At 36.6% G+C, this 23,481-nt stretch overlaps 1 protein-coding gene across 3 annotated transcripts in view; it reads right to left on the bottom strand.

Annotated features, from left to right (window-relative positions):
• The window catches only part of CDK17 (cyclin dependent kinase 17), a 90,579-nt gene that overhangs the window by 14,138 nt on the left and 52,960 nt on the right, over positions 1-23,481 (bottom strand). For all 3 annotated transcript variants that reach the window (XM_082279723.1, XM_082279724.1, XM_082279725.1), the window contains 2 exons: positions 19,092-19,225; positions 2,322-2,447 (listed from right to left, as the gene is read on the bottom strand). In XM_082279723.1, coding sequence (XP_082135849.1) covers positions 2,322-2,447; positions 19,092-19,225 — 260 coding nt within the window. The remainder of the gene's footprint in view (positions 1-2,321; positions 2,448-19,091; positions 19,226-23,481) is intronic.

Genomic DNA, 23,481 nt, shown 5'->3' with positions numbered 1-23,481 from the left:
CCTACTTAAACAAACATATCTTGAAGTATTAGATGGTATTAGAATGAAAAAGACAGGCTGCTTAGTTTCTTGGAGAAACTAAAGAAGAACTCATAGCCATTGGTCTTGCTGTCACCAGACAGTCTGGAATTTAAAAGCTTCATTTCTAAGAAACCTCAGTGTTTTTCATTAAGACTCATAAACTTAGTATCTTTTTAATACAAAAAATCACGCAGTATTTCCTATATACAGAAGACAGGTATTCTTCAAGACCTGCTTTAATGTGTTTAAATTTTTTATTACGTCTTGGTTCCTTATCACTCCTAAGAAAAATTAAGTTTTACATTCCTCAAACAAAGATCAGTTTCATCTTTTCTTCAAAATGATTTTTGAACTGTTTCATCTTTTTCTGCAATATGCATCTATCTTGACTTTACACAGAAACATTGATGCACCATATTTACGGTCTTTTACTTCTAATGACTGTGCATACAATACTGCACATGTATACACAAAATGCAATTACTGTAAAAATTAATTTTTTTCTTGTATTTCAAAGAAGAACACCAGACCTAAAGTATAACAAGTCCTCACCTGGTACTTTTTATAGCCTTTTTCCTGTGTTTCCTATTAAGTCTGGAAAAGAGACATGCCTTTGAAGCAGAGCACAATACTCATCTGTTGTAAGTAAAAGTCTACTAGCAGGCTTTCAGTAACAATGTTAAGAGTAATGAGTCCTTGGGTTTTTTTTTTTAAAAGCTTAGCTTGAAATCATAGCAAATGTATGCCTGCATACCACAGCAGTGCTGGTAGGTTTCACTTTGGACTTTTAAGCCCCATAAAAGTGAAAGCATTTAAAAAGGAGAAACAAAACAACCTTGTGACAGGAAGCTGATTCCAGGAACACACCACATTCATTAGAGGGCACTGTTTTTCTGTCAGTCTTCTCAGAGGTAAAGAGGAGAGAACTTCAGCTACTCTCAGGGGTCACCATTAAATGAGCAAGGGGATTCAGATTCACAGGAAAAACTCCTTCAGCCCCCAAATACTTAACTCCACTGGCAAGGTTCTACTGAAAAGGTATCTTGCCAGCACGTGAAGAGAGGTTTGGGGAAGTCTGTTCCTCAGTTCCATGCTACAGTAGCAACTAAGTGGTGAAGGAGGTATAAAATTCTAGCACGGGTTTTTAAGCCTGATACATCATCATTACTTCCAGAGCTTCACTCAAATATTTTCTGGTTTTAATACTGTTCCTGAAGAAGGTGGCATGCAGATCAGAGCTTAATTAATCCAGCACACTAATTTTTTTCTTTCAGGGTAAAAATACATGATAAAACTCAAATAGTGCTTTGTTATAGATATTATTTATAATGAATAAAATAAAGATATTTTACAGTTTCAGTTGTAGTGAAACCTATTTCACTACATGTACTTTCATATTTATTTTTCAGCAAATAAGTAATTAAATCAAGAAAGCAACAATGTACACTTCCTAAACCTATTCAGTTTTACTCTGTGACAAACTTCTCACCAATGAATTTACTGAGGATGTCAGTAACAGTCTAGCAACCCTTTAAGATCGCAACACTAAAGAACACTGATAGCTGAAACTATGACTGAAACACAGCAATTTTTAAAAAAATAAAGACAATAATGTTTGTTTTTTATTATTCCAGGGATGTGCATAATTTATATGAACAAATATACATGTTTTCTAGCACTTTAATTAGAGTATAGGAATCCTCATTCTGTCATCTCTAAGGAAAAGACTTATTTTTTAAAGTAACCCAATAATCGAAAAAGGTATATGTGGATTTATTCCTTCATTCTTTTAGGAAATGTGCTTCAAAAAAGAAAACAAAAAACCCTACAAAACATCCACTATTGTCTCCACAACAATTCTGAGGAAGAATTGTTATCAAACACAAAAAGAACAGTGAGGAGGACTTGCCTTCATATTATGCTGCTTTTAGGGCCTTCCTACTAAATCACAAGGGGACCCAGCCTTGACCTAAAACTGTGTGGCCTATTTGCTCAAACAGATCATCCCTGCTCTAAAAAGCAGAAGGATTTAAGTATGTACTTCGGGAGTTGAGTTTAGCCACTGATTTCAATAGGTCAAGACCTTCAGAGAGAAATACAACAGGACCAAGTTAGCAGAAAAAAATGAAAGAAAGTGTGAAGTTCTTCACTGGATTTTGACAGGTACATGCTGATGTTCAGGAATAAAAAAGTCAAAGTGCAAATGAAGCTGAAATATACCTATGGAATACAGGCCTGTGCATTAAATGGATTCTGAAGACCTGAGAGGTTGGCTAGAAAGGCGGGGGCATTACACTTACTAGGGATGCTCGACGAGAACGCCGACTCATTGGCTGGTCAAAGGGCGGGCTGTTAATCTGCAGCTTCTCCAGGTAGACATCAGGTATCCTGATGTCAGCGGGCAGGGACAAGCGCTTGTTCAAATCCTGCAGCAAATAATGGTAAAAAGAGAAGGGACAAGTAGAGTTCAGAATTTCCTAAAACATCCTTTAACATCTGTAGTGTTACTATTTAAAGCTTAAATATTTATACAATGAAAAATAATCTCAGAGAAATTGTTTTAAAAACATATTCTCTTCTTAAAATACCTCAATTTGCTTATATAACAGGTTAAAAAACCTGCGCGAACTTATTACTCTGACAAGAGGAATGAAATATTAAAAGACAAATAACTACATTGTGGATAAATGTATCGAGTTTAGTTGAATACTTAGAGAGACCTGGAACACCAGAATCTGAGAATTCAGAGACTTGTGGATGCATTTCTTTTCATATAGCAGTTACTTTAGTATAAGAAGAGATTTCCAGAATTCAAAATATATCACCCTCTCTTTCTCTTGACTACAAAAAGCTACAAACTTAGTCCATTTTTTCCAGTCTCACAAAACAGAATCACTTCATTATTAGAGCCAACTATTACAAATATTATTACATTTGGTTTTTTATAACTCTTTACTATAGGATCTTTTGAAAATGAAAATGCCATTACATAAAAGCCATTCTTTCTGCATCAGATTCTATTTTTCCCCAGTAAATTTTTCCAAGAACAACATACATTATTTCTAAGGCAAGAGGGAAATAAGATCACTTCATCTTTTACCAAATGGGAGGGGGAAAGAAGATTTTTTTGGGGTGACTGCACATTCTTATTGTTTTTATTTTTAGTTTGGCTTTAATCTCAAACATGCCAAAACCCCAAAATATTAAATATTGTCTTAAAATGGCCAGTCACCATCTCATGAGATAAAAGGACAACATAGCCAGACTCACAAAAAATGGGAAGCAATTTCTGAAACACTGGGAATTGTTTTTCAGTGTAGGTAGTTTATCCCAGTAAAGAAAGTCATGCTCAACATCAAGTGTACAATCCACCCCCAAAGATGGTCCTGAAGAGGACATCTCTGGAAGCATCACTGTTTTCACACTTTTCTCCAGCACAGGAGGCAACTCTGTATTTCTGCTGGTAGACCTCAGATTTAATCAATACTGACCTGAGGGCTGTAAACCCTTCTTGAAGGTACCCTTTTCTATCCTTAACTATCACCTCCAGCTGAGCATCCTGAGCTAACCCAAATGTTGGCAGCTGTATCCCAGTTCGGTTCCCCTCAGGCTTGACCATGTGCTTCTACTCATGTCTTTGCAGCAGCTTTGAACTATTTCAGCATGCTAAATCACCAAGAAACTATCTCAGGAGAAGTGCATAGCTTCCTGCCAGCTTTGTGCTCCAAACAGGTTCAGTGTAAGGTCAGACAAGCTCACAGCCTGAATGCAGGGCAAGAGAGGCACAGCAGGGCAAGCCCGGGAAGCCAGCAGCCAAATTGGCTTAGGCTGACAAAGAACTGGATCATCAGACTTTTCAGGACTTGAGATCTTGGTGAACAACTTGCTAAGCTTTCAGTGATGGGAATGTATTTGAACCATGTATATGCATGACCTGTATACATACCTGGAGCAAAAGCTAAGCAAAAAATACCAGTTAAAGAAATATACTTTGAAAAAACCTATGTAATTTGGGAATTAGTTGAATCTCAGGTAGGACTGAAATGATAATATACCCTCCAGGATGATTTACTTATGCTATTCGCTATGGTCACCTGATACAGGCAGAAATTTTTGGAGAGAGGCCAGCAAAGCTCTAATTTCTGGCAGCTGATGCTCCTGTTCTCCTTTTGCTCCTCACACCTCCTTAGGTACAGAGCATCAAGTCTGTTAGCTTCTGCTTTGCTGCCAAACATGAGCTTCTTTGCACAACTGGAAAAATCAGTGTCTGTTTTTCATCTAGTACAGAATTTTTTAATTGTCTTTAAACAAAAAAAAGTGCTGTTCACAGAATGGCAGCTTTGACCAACATTTTGAAGCTAAATTAAAAGAAAAGAAAAAGTATGGCTCCATTTTGGCATACTTTCTAGTTTATTAACTCATTTTCAACTTGTGTATTTTAAATTTTTTAAAACATTAGCAATTGTAAAACTGCCCGTGTGGTTTTTGGGAGAGTGGTGGAGCTAATTGTAACAGGACCTATAAGTATTCCCTGGAGTAAAACAGTACTTTCCTCTACAGTATTTTCCTTCTTTCTGCCAGGCTCTGCTAATGCCTCTCTCCTACTGAAGAGGGTTTCAGATTATGAAAAAAAAATTATTTCTCCTATGATTTACTGCATTCTTCAGAAAATTCTGGTAGCTGTTCAAAACAGTTGAGCATGCCACATTGACTTAAAGAAAGTAGCTTTGACATCTCACTGCAGAGTAAAACCACGAAACTGCTGGAACAAGACAGGGATGACAGGAAAAGGATCAGCATCAATCTCTACTTCACCTTCCTAATGTAATCCCAGATCAACACTGGGCCAATATACTGGCTTTTTGCTTTTTCTGATGGCTGAAGAACAATTTGACAAATACTAAAAGACCAAAAGAAAAGATCAGTGAGCTGAGTTTTTCAATATAACTTCCTGAACACAAGAGATACCACCATTATCCTATAAACTCTGACAAAATAGCTTTCTCCTACTCTTACCTATTAACTCTTACAGCACAGAAACCTGTTGTACTGCTCTGTTCTCACTGTCCCACAGTGCTTGTTCAACAAGTCTGTTTATAGGAATTTTAACAGAAAATTTTTATAGGGACACTGAAGTTATGGACCTCAATTCAAAGGCCTCATGAAATACTGACCTGATTGTACCCCCAAAGCTCTCCATGTGTGAAACCCACCTCCACAGCCTCCAAGAAGCATTCCCAAGCATACAAAGTTGATGGGTATATAGGAAGATGGAAGCAAAGGCAGCCTTTAGGCTGTGACGGCAATTTGAAAACTGTGCCATTAAGTGTGCACTGCACCTGCCAAACACACACCTTTTCAGATGGAGGGCAAGGGAAACAAAGCAAGTCTAAGATTCTACACAGGTACAAAGAATCCATTACTTTGAAGCCCAACTATCACAGAGGCTAGAGATAACATTATTTTTGGTGCAGAAAACATGATAATGGGAGGCAGATGTAATTCTATTACAGAATTCCCATTCCTTCATTCTCAAAACCTCTGCCTATGCCGTTTTTGCAATAGGCACCATGACTTCACTTCAGAGATTCACGTGACATTCTCAGTTCTAAACCAAGCTTAATCTGTAAACTTATATTTGGTGCTCCACAGTAGGTAGTACAGTTTGAATATAAGTACTTACTGCTGCAAAGGCCAAAATCTGTTCCAGTTTGGGTAACTCCCCCACAAACAGTAATCTACTTTTACATAAAACAACAACCCTCACCTCCACCCCCCGCAATGTCTTTAAAAAAACCCTGAACAGCACACCACAACCTGATGGGAGAAGGAGACATTTTTTTCAGAACTGGAATACCTGATGTTAGTAACAGTTCCTTCCCCACATTTGTAATGTAATAGACAATACATGACGGCAATTGCTCTTTTTTTCCCCCCTCAGAAAGAAAAAAAAAGGATTATTAAGTGCTGAAAATCTAAATTTTTGTCATGTTTTAAATAAAATCAAAACAGTATCTATTCACCTTAAATTTCTTGAGCTGAAGAAAGGTTCTTTTCTGTGAGAAAACCATGATTTCATGGAATCTGCAGCAGGTATTTTACAGATTTTTCCTCCTAATGATTTACACTACTATACTTCCAAAGCTCATGCATATTTGGCTATGTTAGAATGTCAACCAAGCCAACACTTCCGTTTTAAAACCATATATTGTTACCTACCAGACAGAAACCTTTTATGACACCAATATTTGAAAGATCATAGAATTATATATAAGAAGTCTTCTTTGTATTACAATTTTCCTTTACCTAACTGCTTAAAATAGACAAAACTGAAGAAAGTAATTTAGTCTACAAACACAAATATCTGAAAGAAGGAAATTATTATGCCTTGTTTGTCTGTACCAACTTAATTCCTCCCAGTTTTTGCAATAATTGAAGCAACTACCTCTTGGGAAAAGCAAGCAATTATAATTAAATGCTATACAGTAACATGAACGGGGATTCATTAGATGTGCATGAGAGGAATAAGCACAACGTTTCATAGTGGCTAAATAGAAAAACTGGAAACTAAAATTGCATCAGTCTGACACAGTTGAAAATCCCAGTTAATTTAACTGAGATAATGCTAAAAGAAAAGCAAGAACCTACCACACACCTACTAATTTTGAGGCTTAAGTGTTCAAGACCGGGCAGTCTGCTGACACTTGGGCAGCCTGGTCATCTGATGGCAGCAGGACACTTGCTCCCCCACTGTGGACTGATCCTGGTGAACAGTCAAGCCTTCACCCAGTGGAGCACTCACTCTCTGCTCCCACAAAACGCAGAGAAGACTGAAGGATGGTGAGGAGACTTGTGGGTGTAGGTAATGGCAGTTTAATAAGGAAAGCAAAAGCTGTGTGCCCTAGCAGAATGGGAAAAGGAACTGATTCACAGCTTCCTATCAGCACGCAGGTGTCCAAGTGCTTCCCGGAAAGCTGCGCTTCAGCACGCACGTGGCTCAAGAAGTGGAAGACAAATGCCATAGCCATAAATGTCCCTCCTTCCTCCCTCCTGCTTCAGCTTTTATTGCCAAATGCCATGCCAGATGGCACAGAATAGCCCTTTGGCCAGTTTGGGTTGGCTGTTGAGCCCAGGGGAAACAACCTGTTTCCCTGCTGGTGCTGACCAGCCTTCAGGGTGAGTCTGGCCTTGGTATATGAGGCCTGGGACTGCTCATTAGATGCAGTCGCCATCTCTGCTCCCCATGCTGCCCCTGCAGCCATCCCACTGCAATCCTGCTATTGCTGATTTACCAGCAGCAAAACTCGCTCTTCTAAACCACATGGCTTGCTGCTATTTTGGTGTGACACCAGGCTGGAGGGGCCAGCAACAGTAGGAAACAGATTTTTAAGAATTTCTAATTGTCTTAAATCTCTGTGGAATCCTGTGAAGCAGTGAGAGACTTTCTGGACAGAGGACTTTGCTCACACTTATTTCAATGACCAACTGAATATAATGACCTGTTAGCATTTCCCATAGAAAAGAAAAAACTGAACAACTTAAACCAAGGTATAAAATGCCTTGCTACAATGCTGTTTAAAGAAGTAATAAGGAAGCATGTAGAATTAATGGCAGGACTGAATTTTCCCTATGCTCTTTGAGACTGTCAACACTAAAGTTTAGTGTCCCTTTTAAACACTAATTTTGCATCCCTTTATAAATCTAAATATTTAAAGGTAGTAAATTGGAGCAACTTCCTGTGTTATTTTATATATCCTTTTTTAAACATAACAGGTGTGTAAGTGGTGTACACAGATCCTCAACTATTCAGAGGGAATCTGGGTACATTCCTCTGTAACTCTTAAGAAGCAAGGGTTTAATAGAATGCAAAACCTCAGCTTTTGGGGGCAACAAAATACTTCAGGTAAAACAAACAATCTTTTAGAGAATTGAAACTATATTATTTTCTTGTATATCACTTAAGACTTATTTTTCTAAATGAGGTCTAATTTATGAAAAAACTTCCGTCAATTCATAGCATTTTCTAGTTAATTCCTTTATAGTTATCTTTAGGGTCAACTTGCAACAAAATATATCAGTATTCAATAAATGCGGTACTCTAAATTATCAAATGCCTGTGGTTAACTGTATGTTACTTAATGAGCTGGTTTTTAATCCAGTTCCAAGCTATACTCTGGGAACATATTTAGGCACCATTTGATTTGTTAGGGGAACCGGAATGCTTGTGGCATTTTCCTTCTACAACTTAAAACCACATTTTCTATCATCATATGCAAGGCTTATTCTCAGTTTTGCTTTACTACTGGTACTACTGGCAGAGAAATGTAATCTATTTTTATAATTTGTCTGAAATGAGTTTCACATTTGTCCTACTCTGCTTCATGGCAGATAAACATGTAAGCACTTGTGACACTAATACCACTTTGTTTTTCATGGAGATAAACTACCCTAACTTGTGCTTATCTTTACCATCTATTTCTAATGCCAGCTACAGCAAATGCTCTAGGAAGAGCTACACTTTGTCCAGCCTTTTCTTTCATCTGCCTAACAGCCAAGTGTGTTCCTTGATGTGGAAGTTCTGTCTACCACCAACTACTTACACTTGGACACAAGAAAAGGAGGCAGGAATTCCAACTTAAATCCTGCAGGTCCTGTGAGCTGAGGAATTTGACATTTTAAGTAAACAAACCTGTCTTCTAAATGAAAAACAAACAACCACCTTGCCCCCAAACCTGGCCTGTTTTTCACACATACAAGTAAACCCCAAAAATCCTAACTTTTTTTATTTCATTACCTCTGGTCCCCTTCTGGATGGCCTAAAATACTGCTGCAAACATCAGCTTCTTGACTTGCCACTCACAGAAAACCATTCACAAGACTTTAATACTAGAATTTTGTTACCACTTTCTGTTTTTCACCGCTGTCAACTTCTTCCTTAGCTACCTATCCTTTTCTCATCTCCTACTCTCCATAATACAAACTTACCAGCTATTCCCCTTTATAATTGCCTGACTTGTCTAATTTAATATTATTTAGTGCCACTTCTCAGAAAGCCTTATTCCTGACCAACAGGTAAATCTTCACTCCTCTTAAACCCTGTCAAAAAAAGTACATTGTTTTACAGAATAAACCTATTTTTATTTGTGAAAACAACACTGTTAACGTTTTCCACTTTAAATCAAGTATTATAACAAAAAAACTTCTGGATATCCTTAACTCACAATTTTTTTTGACTAAGACGCACTACAGACTTCAGTTAATTTCACTGAAGTTGGTAACGATGATTATAACTCCGGGTAGACAATGTTTGAACTCTACATGTTAGAACTGCTCTAAAAAGAAGCAACTTGAAACATTCACATTTCTTAGGCTGTCTTCTCTCAACTCAAGTCACTGTGTGTTTGACTTACATAGCACATTTAGACAATAAACACTAATATTTTTGACAAAACAGAAAAAACATCATTAACCATAAAAAATACACAACCAGAAAATTGCCCCAGGGAAGGATTTGCTGAGGTCTTCCCAAGTCCAATTTTTACTACACTACAAAAAGCAAAAACGAAAACCAGACTATTTTTACTTTTAACCTGTAACAAATGTGCCATTTTGCAGAGTGCTTCTTTCTTGCTCCAACAGTAAGTCTCTCTTGTGTCTACTGGGCTACAAATGCTGCTAATCTTTGAACTGACAGGCCATTTCAGACTGCTACCACACTCACAACTGCAACTGCAGCAAGAGAAGGAAGATTAATGCCTCTTGTCAAAAAAAACTGGAAGGGAAAACCCTGATAACATCAGCCTCAGTTCACTCTTACTGAATGTTTCATTTAGCAAATGTAACAGCTGAGTATCTCCAAAGCCAGTATTTCATTGCCTGTGGCCAGATGTTCCCATTGGTTTTGAAGGAGAACGGGCTGGGTGTAAGAAAGTCTGGTAACTACCCCTTCCAAAAAAAGGAAGTAATTATCCACTGATACAAGGTTAGGAGCCCAGGAGTAGGAAGCTGTCTCTGCCAGTGGATGACGCAAACTATACTGCCAAGCTACGTCATTATATACCAATCCTTATTGCTTTGGCTATTCTGTTTATTGGTGAGTTACATTCCGAGACCAACCATTACTTAAGGTATGTACTTACTATATGGCAACAGACAACTTGCTGGTCACCTCTCCCTTAAATTTTAGTTTATCTTTTAAGAGTTTATTCTGCTAAATTCCATCCATAAAATTTTGTTACAGCCTCACAAAGAAGAAAGAATTGTTCTTGTAAGCCTACAGACATCAGTCTTACGGCCCAAACAATCCACTCTGGATCAAATGAAAATGCTCTCTTGTGTAAGCATCAGTCTGAATTAGCCTTCTCACCAGCTTTAGTGAGTACCAGCGAGACATCTCAGCTGCAACCACAGGCTGTTCACTAGTAAGTCATTGTGCTTTTGTTCACATGCTTAACGACATTTAAAATGCTGCATCCTATAACCCTCTATGCAATGCAGTTCAACTTCATGACATGCTTACAGTAAAAAAAACCCAAAACCAATCAAATTTTTACGCTGTTCTTTCCCTGCATATTTTAACTAAGAATGTGTACTATGTGCTACCTCACGATACACAAAGCAAACACATTACTTTTAAGACATTAGCTTATGCCAGTGAGAACTTAAACATTCTAATACACAATTTTAAAGCATGTACTTACTGTATCATTTTAGTATCAGATACCATGTGGAGTTTTTTTCTGAAGGTTGCCTTATCAAATTTCAGTGCATTTTTGTCAAATGACAGCACAGTTGAAGCCAACTGGATCCTCTACAGAATTATGACATACAACAAGACTGCTAGAGGCAAAAGTAAATATATATATAAAAAAAAAAAAACCAGCCCCAAAAATGAGAACATATTTGGAAAAAACTGTGTTGTTTGGTTACAGTTCTGTAGACCTTCACGGTCTCAAAGTAAAACATCAGCATACACATCCACCAAAAGAAACCTATACCATCCCTGCAGCACACTATTTTAACACCTTTATAGATAGGCTTCAATTACTGTAGCCAAAAAGACTATTTTAACAGCTGGGATGAGTTATCTATACCAGTCTTCCTTATATGTATATAAAGCCATCATCATTCCTCCACGCAACTGACAGGTTTAGCTATAATTTCATTATGATGCATAAAGTGCATTTTTTTCTGCCTTCAGTAGCGTGATTTATACCTAAATATTACATTTTTCCCTTATACTTCAATGTTGCTATTGTTATTATTTTACTGAAAACATTAACTCACAATTAATCAATTACTATTCTGCTAAATTTGAGGACAGGGTCATCAAAAAACCTTTTGTTCTGTTAGTAGCAATAATGAAAACACAATCTTAAGATCCATCTACGAAGGATCACTGCTACATCTCACACCACAAATCCATGCTGGTTTTCAGCCAGTTTGTCAAAATGCACACAATTTCAGAGAAAGTGTCAATTTTAAGTACTGAGTCAAGTGGCTTTTTACATTTGTGACAGAATTGACCCCAAATAATGGTAGAATTCATTCATCAATTAAATCAAAAGGGGTTTTTTTCCAAATATGCTAATCGAATACACAAAGCACTTTCAGGGATTTTGTCATGAGATTGGGTCCACAGGCTATTTCAGACTCAGAAGAAATACCACTGGTCACAGACAATGCATGTTCTCTGCCTCCTGCCCAACATAAACACAGTTTGTCAGATTTGATTTTGACATGCCAGGAAAAGACAATGAGCCAAGTGTAATCAGTGAAATATTATTACCATGAATTCTAGGGTTTAGTCTCTGTTTTGGGACTAGGTGTCTCATTTTCCCAGCACATCTACTATCATCAACCAACAGAGCAAGGACTTTACTGATAGTAGCTGAAGAAAATTATTGCCAATATCTACAGTAGCTATGGCCCTCAAATAAAAATATAAAATAAATAATATAAAAATTAAAAGCATAGAAACCAGCACTGCAAGCAGGTATCTTTCTTTTTATTTACTTTAGCAGCACGAAAAACTTCTGAAATACGCTAAGCATCTTTTTCAGTAGTATTTGCAACCATTAGTATTTTTGAAGGCACAAAACTAGAATTACAGGCCAATAGGTTTTTTTAAGCATGCAAAAATATGAATTCTGAGCACTTTCTTTTTCAAAATACTTTTAGTAAGAATTTTCATTTCATGGATATGCTACTTAGGCTACCAACTGGCTGAATAAAACCGGCTCTTTCACTCATTTTTCAAAAAAACCACAGGCTGTTATTTTATTTACTTCGTATCTCCTATTAGTTTTAAAGAGAGAGGTTTAAACTGATCAGCACAAACACAGTGTTCACAAACTGCATTCCAGGAGCTTCTATTCACAACCAATGAAACCAAACCAAAACAAATACATGTGTCATAAAACCAGTTTTGAAAAATATGAGAAAGGAGAAATGAAAATCAAATGTGAGACATTAACTTTCCTTTCAGCAAGTATGTAAATACTCAGGGAATTTGTGACAGATTATATCAGAAACACTTGAAAATTCTTCGTCTGGGGTTTTTTTTTTGGTTGGTTGGTTTTGCTTTTGTTTTACTTGGGGTTTTGTTTGTTTGTGCTTGTTTCTGGTTTTATTATTTTATTGCATCAGAAAGCTTGTAAGGAAGTGAACTTAGAGAATAGAAGGAAGACTATGAAAAATAATAATAATAACCATAAAAATATCATGTCTGATTTTGTTTGCCTGCTAAATTATCACCTATCAAGATATCACTCTGCAGCATTAGCCTCAACAAAAATCCAAGGTCTGTGGCTGTTTGACTCAGTGGTAGGTGCTGGGCAGGAACAGAAGCTAACAAAGCAAGCTCTGCCTCATCTACTACTACATCCTCTGGATTTGTAAACATGGATTTCTCTATGTTTTCATCAGTTTCTGTAACACAGTAGTAAGAGAAACTGCCCTGAAAGAAAAAAGGTAGTGCAAGTTACCAGCTTGTAAGAAAAACAAGGCAAAGATGAAGGAAAAGGATAAATAGAACATATCACTGCAAAAATGTAAACTTGGACCTTTTAAACAGTTCTGTGTAACGTTCATTACTAACACTAGCATTTACATCATCAACAGCACTTCAAGTACCAAAAGGGAAGTCCCATGAAAAAACAGGCTAATTAAAAAGAAACCAACTTCTTGAATATGAAAATGGGAAATCTGACCTTCCTTGACGAAAGTGTGGCTGGAGTACTGGGTATGAAACTGCACCCAATTACTGACTTCTCATCTGATGAATTTCTGTGTGTTTTATAGGTGACTGAACACATCCAATGCGATACTAGACTAGTCCTAAATGGAACTTAAAGGAAATCCAAGTCATGAAGACACAAAACCAAAAAAGCATCTATTCCATCGTTTTAGAAAGAATATTGCCTAGTGCAGTAACTTTACTAAAGGAGCGTTTGCAAGTGGAATGCAAGAACTTTAGCACCAAAATGCCAAAGGTTCCTAACAGAAGGGCAAAAAAAGTGTTAACTGCTGATAACAAAGGCAGTTACCCTTTAAAAAGTCTAGTAAAAGGCATGTTAAAGTCATCTGTTATCTAAGCTGAAATTCTTTTTCTTGTTGCAGTGTCAGTTTTCTTCTGTGGAAGAAATGAGTCTGCCAATCAAAAGGAGGTCCGTCAGTTTAATCAAAACCATCCTAGTAATTTAGAACATACACTTGGGTTTTTAGAAGAGGGATTTTGAAATCACCAAGCTTCATGGAAACATGAAAGTGGGATTTTATAAAAATGATAACATATTTTCTAGTGTACCTTGGAAAAGGTTGAATAAAATGAGCCAAGAATGACTGAATGGAGATAATTACAGTGACCACTGAAAAGCAAAAGAAGTCTTGACTGTGTCAAGCTTCAATTTTTTTTCGTCTAGTACTGAAATCTTCTGGTAGGTGATCATGTGCTTAGATTTGTAGAAGAGACAATCAGAAAAAAAGCTATTGCTTTCTCAGGAGTTGGAGAGATGTAAATTAGACAAAACCCAGTAAATAAGACAGAGAGGGTTCTGTAGCTGCCAAGAACAGAAGGGGGAAGGAAGAAACTTTGCTCAGAGAAGGCCCCAGGTAGTAATGCCTATTTGGTATTCAAGGAAGCCTCCTGGATGGCAAGATACATAGGGCTGAATTCTCAGGCTATCCTGGAAAAAGTAGCTTCCTGCTTCCAAAACTAATGGCAGAAAAAAATGCTGTACTGCCCCTGACCAAAACCCTGGGTCAGTACTGCATCCAGTCTGCTTTTCAAGCATTTAAACAATTGAACAGAACTGAGAGTGCACTATTTGCATGTGAGAATGGGGACCTACAAACCACATTCTAATCTGAAGCCTATGAACCAATTCTTAACAATTTTATCAGATGAAACATCAATTAATTCTGTGCATTTTTCTTAGAAGGTACGCTTGCCCAGGTGGACCAGCAGCATGTTGTGTTACTCGGGCTGTGTCAAGACCCCCTAAGCAGTTACACCCCTGGTAAAGAGTGAAGCTCATAAAAACTTATTTCTCATCTACATTCTTTCTTTTGGAAGGTGACCAGCACAACACACACCTGCCTACAGCTTCAATTCACAGCCTTCGTATTTCCTTCTGTTCAGCTACAAGTACTAACCCTGGAGCTAATCCTCCCAGGGGAGAATTATACCCCATAGCAGTGTGGTAGGAGCAGTCTGATCTGGAACACACTTCTGTCACTAATGTGACAGTCGGATGGATAAGAACTGTTTCTCAGGATAAAATATCTGGGAAACAGGCTGGTGAACAGCAGGTTATGGCCCTCCGCCAGTTCACATGCTAAGACAGCTAACAGACCTTGGACTTCTGGGAAAGGGAAACAGATGTTTCAATTTGCACAGACTGTTTCTCCTTATTTTTTATCCACCACCGCTCTTAATGATGCACTCACTATCCAGTGCATGGGCCCAGGGCCCCCAGTGAACACTTACAGCTTGTAACATGAAGTTATATTAATGCATTACTGTCCATGTCTTCTTTTCCAGCAAAATCAAACTGAAAATGCTTTAAGCTATAGTCCCATGATCTGCAGAAGTGTTTCCCATTGCATGACCTGCACTTTATAAAATAGAGAAATATGTGTAGAGATTCTTAAACGGTATTGCTTCTGACACTTGAAAAAGTTATTCCATCCATTGTCTGATAAACAATTTTACTGACTTACTAAATAACCATTAATATTAGCATGAGAGTACAAGACATTTTAATTAAAACCTAACAGCTGTTTGAAGCCAAACTCTTCACACAATAGATGCTCACACCTACTGTCAGCATGGTTCCTGCCTGAACGAGTAGAAGGAAAGAGAAAGAAAAAGCAACTGCTTTACTGACAATTTGTAGCCTGTGGATTACAAGCAAAATAAACTTTATCTAGGCAACACAATGAGATTCTGGTATTTTCTCTTTGTTTTCTAAGCACATGATAACAAGGAACAATCATTAAAAAAAAAAAAAATCGAGAACCACTACTGCAGCGTTGTCGAATTCAGAAGCAAACGTATTATCATCTCCCTGTCACGCTGGCCTAAATTATAAGTCATGGGGGAATGGGGGGGTGGATATGACAGACTGAAAGCTGCTATCTCCATGGCTGCTACTGTGAATAGAAAGTTTTCACCCCAGCAGACTTTTCACTGCAGAGCAGGATTCTTTTTCTCATTGTACTACCACCACTTCATATTTAAAATGCCTCATAATTCGGTTACATTGCAGTATGATTTTCTATCTAAAGCACAGCAATTTAAGGTTATGAAATTTCAGCTTTCTATTGCTATGGAGACTCTGCTACAACAAACACGTTTTCCATTTCTCTCTCCACTGTCTATTTTGTATTTCTCTATGAAAATTTTAGAAAGATCCAGTTTTATTTCCCAACAGAGTCTTCCATATATTCTGCAGCAGAGAATATGTCTGCTCTTTGACAACATTTTATTTGTAGCTATGCATTATTTAACTGCAGTGGGGATGGGCACTAAAAATCAGAATGTGTATTCTCATAGACAAAATACATCAGGAATAATAATACTTTTTTTTTTGCTAAGTTGCACTTGAGTACAGTATGCATGTTTTTAGCAATTTAGAAAAACCTGGCTAGGTTGCTAATTTTCAGAATTCTATAGGAAGTTCAAGCCGAGCATCAAAAATTTGGTTATATACACAAAATTCCTGTAAGTAAAAAAGACCCTTTCAAGGTCTCAACTTTACCTGGTTAGTTACCTTCAAAATGAATTAGGACTTTTGTCAACTCAGCAGAGAGAACCAAGCATATATAACCAAGAAATTATGTACAAAACTATTATAAATACAGCAAATATTGGTCAAACTAAACACAAGGAAGGACACAGCCACAGTGTGACAGGCACATCATCTTAGTGAGGAGGAACAAGAAATATTGCTGTATTGAGTTCATCCAACTGTGTATATTTAATCAAATTCATTCTACAATGGATTCCAACTGGGACTAATGACTTCAGCAGACTACAGCAAAAACATACTGGCACACATATACTAATTTACTCCAACCTGTGATGTACAGCATACAGCTAAAACTCATTCTAAATGGCTATAAAGGGAGTATGTCCTCAGGCTACCCAATTTCTAGAGACAACAGATTCCCACCAGCCATCAAAATAAAACTGAAATAATAGAAACTTACTTCACAACAAAGATTGTTTCTTTCTCTTTATATAATCACATTTCTACTACTGAATCAGCCACCTCCATGGCACAAATCACACAAGGCATACAGGCACAACTTGTTACGAGCGGAAACCTTGCTTTGGTTCCCTCAAAGGCCAAGGAAGCAAGTGATTCCATTCCACAAAAGAGCAAAATGACTAAAACTGGGGTTTTGTGGACTTACAGCTTGCAACTCAACTCATCTCTGGATAGTGTGGTTTTTAACTAGCAGGGGATACATCAGCAGTATCTCCCAATGCAGAGGGTTTTTTTTACAGAAATTAATAGAGAACTAGAAATGGAGATTTTTATCCATCTGTCAAAACTGACAGAAAATGACCCATGGGATAAATACAAGGAGAAAAAGGCAGACAATGTAATCACTTAAAGCCTTTTCACTTAGGAAATGATAAAGTTGACTGAAAAGATTATCATTAGGAAGGTATTTTAACCAAAGCTACAAGACTGTTATATTTTCCTCCCTCTGGAATGCACAAACAGGTACAAGTCCTACCTACTCTGCTACAAAGCACTTTTAAGAAGCAAACTTTAAGGCCACCAAAAACATCTCTCATTGAAAGCATTCTTAAAATTCAGAGCTGAGACTCTTTGCAGACATCAGCATGAAATATTACAGGAAAAGTCACCGTATCAATCAATACTATGATGATTTGAGGAAAACATTACAATTCTCACTGAATATACATTAATAGATGCCAAAAAACTATTCATGCTCTCATTGACTGAGCCAGTCAATGAAAAAAATAATGTTAATTTCAACAGTCAGAAGCAAGCATTTGGAATTTGGAGGAAAGTGAGAAAATAAGCACTGCATAAACAAAACTTAAAAGTTTCCCAAAGCCTCTTAAACAGTAATATTAGAATTGTTTTACAATTAAAGATTCAAATGAAGAGATGCTTTCATTTAAAAAAAGCCTTCTGAAAAATTACACAGTAATTTCCTGACCTTTACTATTCCTGAGTTCTTTAGTAATTTCTTTTGGAGTTCTTGAATTCCAAAACAAAAGAGAATCCTTTAATGGTTCTTAGCCCTCTCTGGAAGATTTGACAGATTTCCATTTCAGTTGTTTAATTTCATTATGCATCATAAATTTCTTTATTTCTTTCCTGTTCTAAATACGCATTTCAAAATGTAGAGGAAACAGACAATGAACAAAAAGTAAATAATCCTTTAAAATAATTTCCTTGATTTTTAGTTTCTGCAGCATACATTCTGATAAGCAAGTTTTCACAATGACTTTTATCCCTAATTTAACTATCCTGCATAAACCAATAGACCCACCTTTGTTGCCTCAAATCAACTTGAACAAGCAAAGTTGGGAGAACAAAGTTTGGAGATCAAACCTGAGATTAACATACAAATTTAAAAATTTGACTACAAAACCTCCCAGGTGCAAGAAACTATATAAATAATTAATGCAGCTAATTTACATATATTTGAAATCATATCTGCACTACATGCTTGGAGTCTTGGAATTTCAAGCATAACAGAATGCCTTACAAATAAAAAATTTTTGGCATGTACACCCTACTGTAACTTATCCAAATCTGTTTCCCAATGCAGTATTTGATATGAGGCCTTGAATGAAGATTCAAAATCTTAAAACTATGCATATTCCTATGTGTACTATAAAGCAGCAACTACAAAATTCTACATGCTTCTGTAACAAAGGCATCATTATAACTGTAACTTTTATACACTCTAGAAAAAGGGAAGTGTTCTGTTTTAGTTCACCAAGGGAAATGACAACAAAGCAAGCACAAGGGTGGCTAGTATTCATAATGAGACTCATAAATAAAGGAAATTATGTGCACAGTTATTCATAAGGTACTTTTCCTCCTTTTGTTTACCATCCTGTAAAGTTCCGTTCATGAAAAAAAACAGGAAGAGAGGAAGAGGCTGAAGCAGTCAGGACCACTGCTGCTGTAGCATTAGTTTTGCAAAGACTAGAAAACAGTGTTAAGTAAAAGATGTCTAAACCATGTATCTTCTTGAATACATACAGTGGCTTGCACACAGTGCAAGAGAAAGCGACTCAAATGCTACACTTCAGAAATTCCTCCCAAAAATTCAAGTTCCAAAACATTTAGATTTTCAAAATTAACAGTTCATAAACAGTGCAAGATAACCATCGTTCTGTGTGAAAAATGGAGACAAATTTAAATAGTATTCAAATAATGCTTTCTGCATGAAATATATGGCAGAACGGTTGGTTACAGTTAATTGAGAAGACAACCAGTTACAATAAACAATTAAAGCAACCCCCAGCTCTCTTGTCAATTTAAACGATCCTTATATGAAAAGTGAATTACCTCCATTGAGATTCGTCTATGTATCCGGTTTCTGAGACAAACTCCTGTGGGAGACTGAACTTCATCAGATGACGTTCCAGAAGCCTGGTCACTTTCCCCATCTGACCCCATTTTCAAATTTTCGTGAACAATATCTTTAAAATAATCCAAAGAATTGAAAACGGTTAAACAGCAATGCATCAAACAGCTTTCTTGTACAGATAGAAAAGAACTGAATCATTACTATGCATTGAGTTATACAGCAGAGTGAAAGACTCATCACAGCCATGGCAGTCTTGATACATACTTTATATGGCTCAGTAATAACCACAAAATGAACAGGATTACTTTATAGGAGTTCTATGCAAACTTACTTGAACTGCAGCAGAACTCAATTTTCCAAAACAAAAGACAGACATTCCAACCCCAACTGTAATTCCCAAAAGCCACCTCCCTCTCCCAGCTTCAGTTCCTAAAATCTCTCAGTACCACTTCTCTTTTAGAAGAGAATGCTGGATATACAACATTACTGAGAATAATTAACATTTTCAAATCAGACTACCTGATGCTAGTAACCTAAATGTATCTTCAGAAAGCTTAAAAATCCTACTGAGAGGTATAGTATTATTTTGAGAAATGACAAATATGGAAACTTCAGATATAAAACCCTCAGGCATCCATGTGTGAAATCATGGGATGTATTATGACCATCTAAATCAAGGCTCACAAGATGAAAGTGCATTTAGAAGTGGACCTGACTTTTAAGAGCCATTAAGTGAAATTTGTGACCTTATGAAGGAATTTACGTAACAGACAACATGAGTTATGTGATGTTGCAGGATCTTAATATCTAGTGAAATTGGTAATTTTTAAACAACCCTGAAGATTCAGGCACATAAAAGTTTATGCATATATGCATACATATGTACGTTGCTTTTAAGCACCAAGGAATTTTTCAGACTTCGGAGACAAACACTGTAGCGAACAAGAGAAAATAAAGGTGGTGTCATTAATAGCATAAAGAGCCAAATGATTTGCAAAAGGACACATGGGAAATTGGTCATACAAGCACTTCACTATGAATAATGCTCCATCATCACCTCTGAAATACCTGAACTCCAAAATTAGTGTAGAAATTGAATATCTATACATATAAAGTAGGTGCTTCAAAAGACACCAATTTCCCTGTCTTCTGATCCTTGTTAGTAATCATTATCTTGTACAAGGTGTAAGAGAACCTGAGGAACAACTAAAAATCCCAGAACTCTATCCCTAAAAAATGCTAATATTAGCAAAACACACAGAGATCAGTTCAGCCTTACCACCAATACATTTGAAAGTATTTAACATTTGCAAAGCATTACAGCAACTTTAAAAAGCCCCCCAAAACCAAAAGAGAAATTGCAAGTTTCACCACCATCAACAAGCAAGAAAATTGGATTTTCTAGGAAAAAAAAAAGCCATTAGGGCAATGTTTCGTTATCTACACATCTTCTAAAATATTTGTCTAGTTTGGCTCACATAGCATCCATCATGCAGACTTCAAAGGAACAAATTCTTCCTTAGTACAAAAAATTTCCTTTTATGGAAAACAGAATGGATATAAAAAGAAAGATTAACTTGTAAGCTATTAGCAACATATTTTAACTCAAAATACTGTAATTAAATACACAAACTAAGCATGCATCTCATGCACAAAGCAAATTTTCCAGCAGTGATGCGGATTTATATTGGATTGCTATTTAAAATCCACACTGAATCAGAATTTTCCCTGCAAGTCACGCTCAGATTTGGACTAAATAAAAAAAAAATTAACCTGCACTCCTTATGTAATAAGTAATCTTCTGATTTCAAACAAGCTAAACACTCATCAGTGCTTCTAAAGGCACTGCAGTTTGAATCACAGGGAAAGATTTTCAGAAAGCTGTTCCTAAAGATCAGCCTTAGTTTTAAAGCTAAACAGAAAAAATGTAATTCTCTTTTGCCAAGTTTCTAAGAAATGTCTTATTCTCTGTAGTGACTTGACAGCTGTCTTTTTAAAAATCTCTTAACAAACTGTGGAAAATTACTTTCAGTAATATAAAAGCATTATTGAAAACACTACTTGCAGCAAAGCTGTTACGCCAGCACTGTTATATCTGGTAAACAGCACATTCACCGTATTGGTTCTTTAATAAAAACTCTCTTTTCTGAGATGTCATGTAATCCAATTTAGCAGTTACAGCTCTTGAGATTCTGTTAGTAAAATGAAGTGCAACAGCTACTGACAGGGGTTCCCCAATCTATTTATCCTCATGTTAGAACAAGCCCATCAGTTGGGACCCAAAGTCTGTTTTCTTTATGGAAGCTAGATAAGGGACACTTATCTCACCAATCTCACAAAATAAAAACTGACAAAATTAAAGTAGTGCTACATTTTAAGCCATGGTGCAATTACATGATTTCTTTTCTGAGAGACTGGTTATTTAAATAAAGTAATTATGGAATTGATGCTGTCATATTTTTACACGTTTAATTCCACAAAACATTTGTATTATGAAATAATTAGTAAAAAAAGACAATTGGAAATGCAATGCTCAGAATTACATAGAGCACCCTAGTTGACAATGATAATTCTTCTGCTAACAATATCAGCTACGTAATAACACACAACTAAGCACTATTTCAAGAACTAGTAACACAAACCCATATATTTGGGACAGATAATGTAGCTAACAAGGAGTGTCTGTTCTTTATAAATCAGGAATATGAAGACAAAAAGGGTCTCTACCATTCAAGTCTAAAAGTGCAGTATTTCAGACTTACATAGGATGATGATTTGAATACCCCTGTGTTATGATAAATTCTGGTAAGTCTGGATAAGCTACATATCCACAACCAAGAGGGTTTAAGCAGAATACTGGCTGTAGCAACCAAAAACGTATCATTAAGCAGATGTATTTCCAATGGGCTAAATACCCCACTGTTCCGATTTATAAGGGTTTGCAGATGCTTTAATTATTTTCTAAACAGATATAATTTTAAGCTTTTTAAAAAATAACTTGACTGTGTTATCATCTGATATAAATGCATCCTTTTATTTGATTCAATTAAAAAGGCATTGGTAGAGCCTTATGTTCATTACTTTAATAGCATAAACCCCAGACTAAGGCATTAACCCAGACATTTTAATCATTTTTACACAGGTGCACAATGATGTTTGATTAAGCAATGATGAAAGCCATTCAAATATTTCCTTAATTTCTCTAAGTCTTTCTGTAGACAAGTTTACCTCATCAAAGCTTGCTTGCATAGTCTTCAGAGGTTTTAAACATCCAATAACGTATTGAATTGCTTTCACTGCAATACCAAGCCATTCTCTTACACAGATGTTTATTTTAATGTACTCTACATATCTTATTAAATATCCAGAATGGCCACGTAATGAAAAGCTAGATGTAGATGACTACAATATAACAGGGAAACTAGAGAACTACACTTAAAGGAAAAGGCTGTCCTCATTTCAGCTGTGAGGAACACATCACAGAAGAAATTAATACAGGGAACCTACAGCACAGCAAATGAGAACTCCTCCAAGTGAGCCATAATCAAAGTCACTAATTAGTACTGAGTCAGACTGCATGATCTCTCCACCTTACTTCAAATTATTACAAGAATAATCATGTGACTTGCATAATGGATTTCTTCCAAGGTGCACTTTTCCGAAGCTTAGTTTCTATGAAGTGTCTACATTGTACGATTAGTTTCGCTGATAATATAATGCAAACTGAGGAAGGCCATAGTGAGAAACTGCCTTTGCTGTTACCATTACCGAACTGTGAAAGGTGTATGGAAACATCATTCCTTTCAACTAATATTTATGACAATGAAACAAAACTTCTCCATGACTGTATCAACGTCACTGGAAAAAGCAAGGATTAACTCTCTCCTGGCCGTTAACTGCAGTTCACCAGGAGGACCACTTTCAGTTAGCTCTGCACATTCCAGGAGCCTCCCCAGAGGCAGCATTAATATAAATATGGAACAAGGACAATCAGATTTGCTCTTCATTCAGCCAGGTCAGGTCCAAAAAAGGTTTATTAGCTCTGGCTTTGTCGTGGACTGCAGCAGTTAAATGCTTCCAGAGGTACAAGACTGTAGAAGCTGTACCGATACAAGTGAACTAAAAAAAATCCCTCAGCTAAACCCTCATTCAGTAGTTTTACAGTTTGGCCTGAGAAACACCTCTGCTATTTAAAATCATCCTGGTAACTGAACACTAAATTTAAAAATTGCTAAAAACTTTTAAACAAAGGCACAGTTCAAAAATTTTTCCTTTACACAGCATTTTACAAAACAAAGCTAACAAAGAATTTCCAAGTAGAAATTACTTCTAAAGTATTTTGGGATTGTACATGTTACCACAACTCCA

Source organism: Coloeus monedula (assembly GCF_965178545.1).
Source record: "Coloeus monedula genome assembly, chromosome: 4".
In the NCBI taxonomy this organism is placed as follows: Eukaryota; Metazoa; Chordata; class Aves; order Passeriformes; family Corvidae; genus Coloeus; species Coloeus monedula.
The sequence above is the reverse complement of the archived record's forward strand: the minus strand, read 5'-3'. Positions and strand labels throughout refer to the sequence as shown.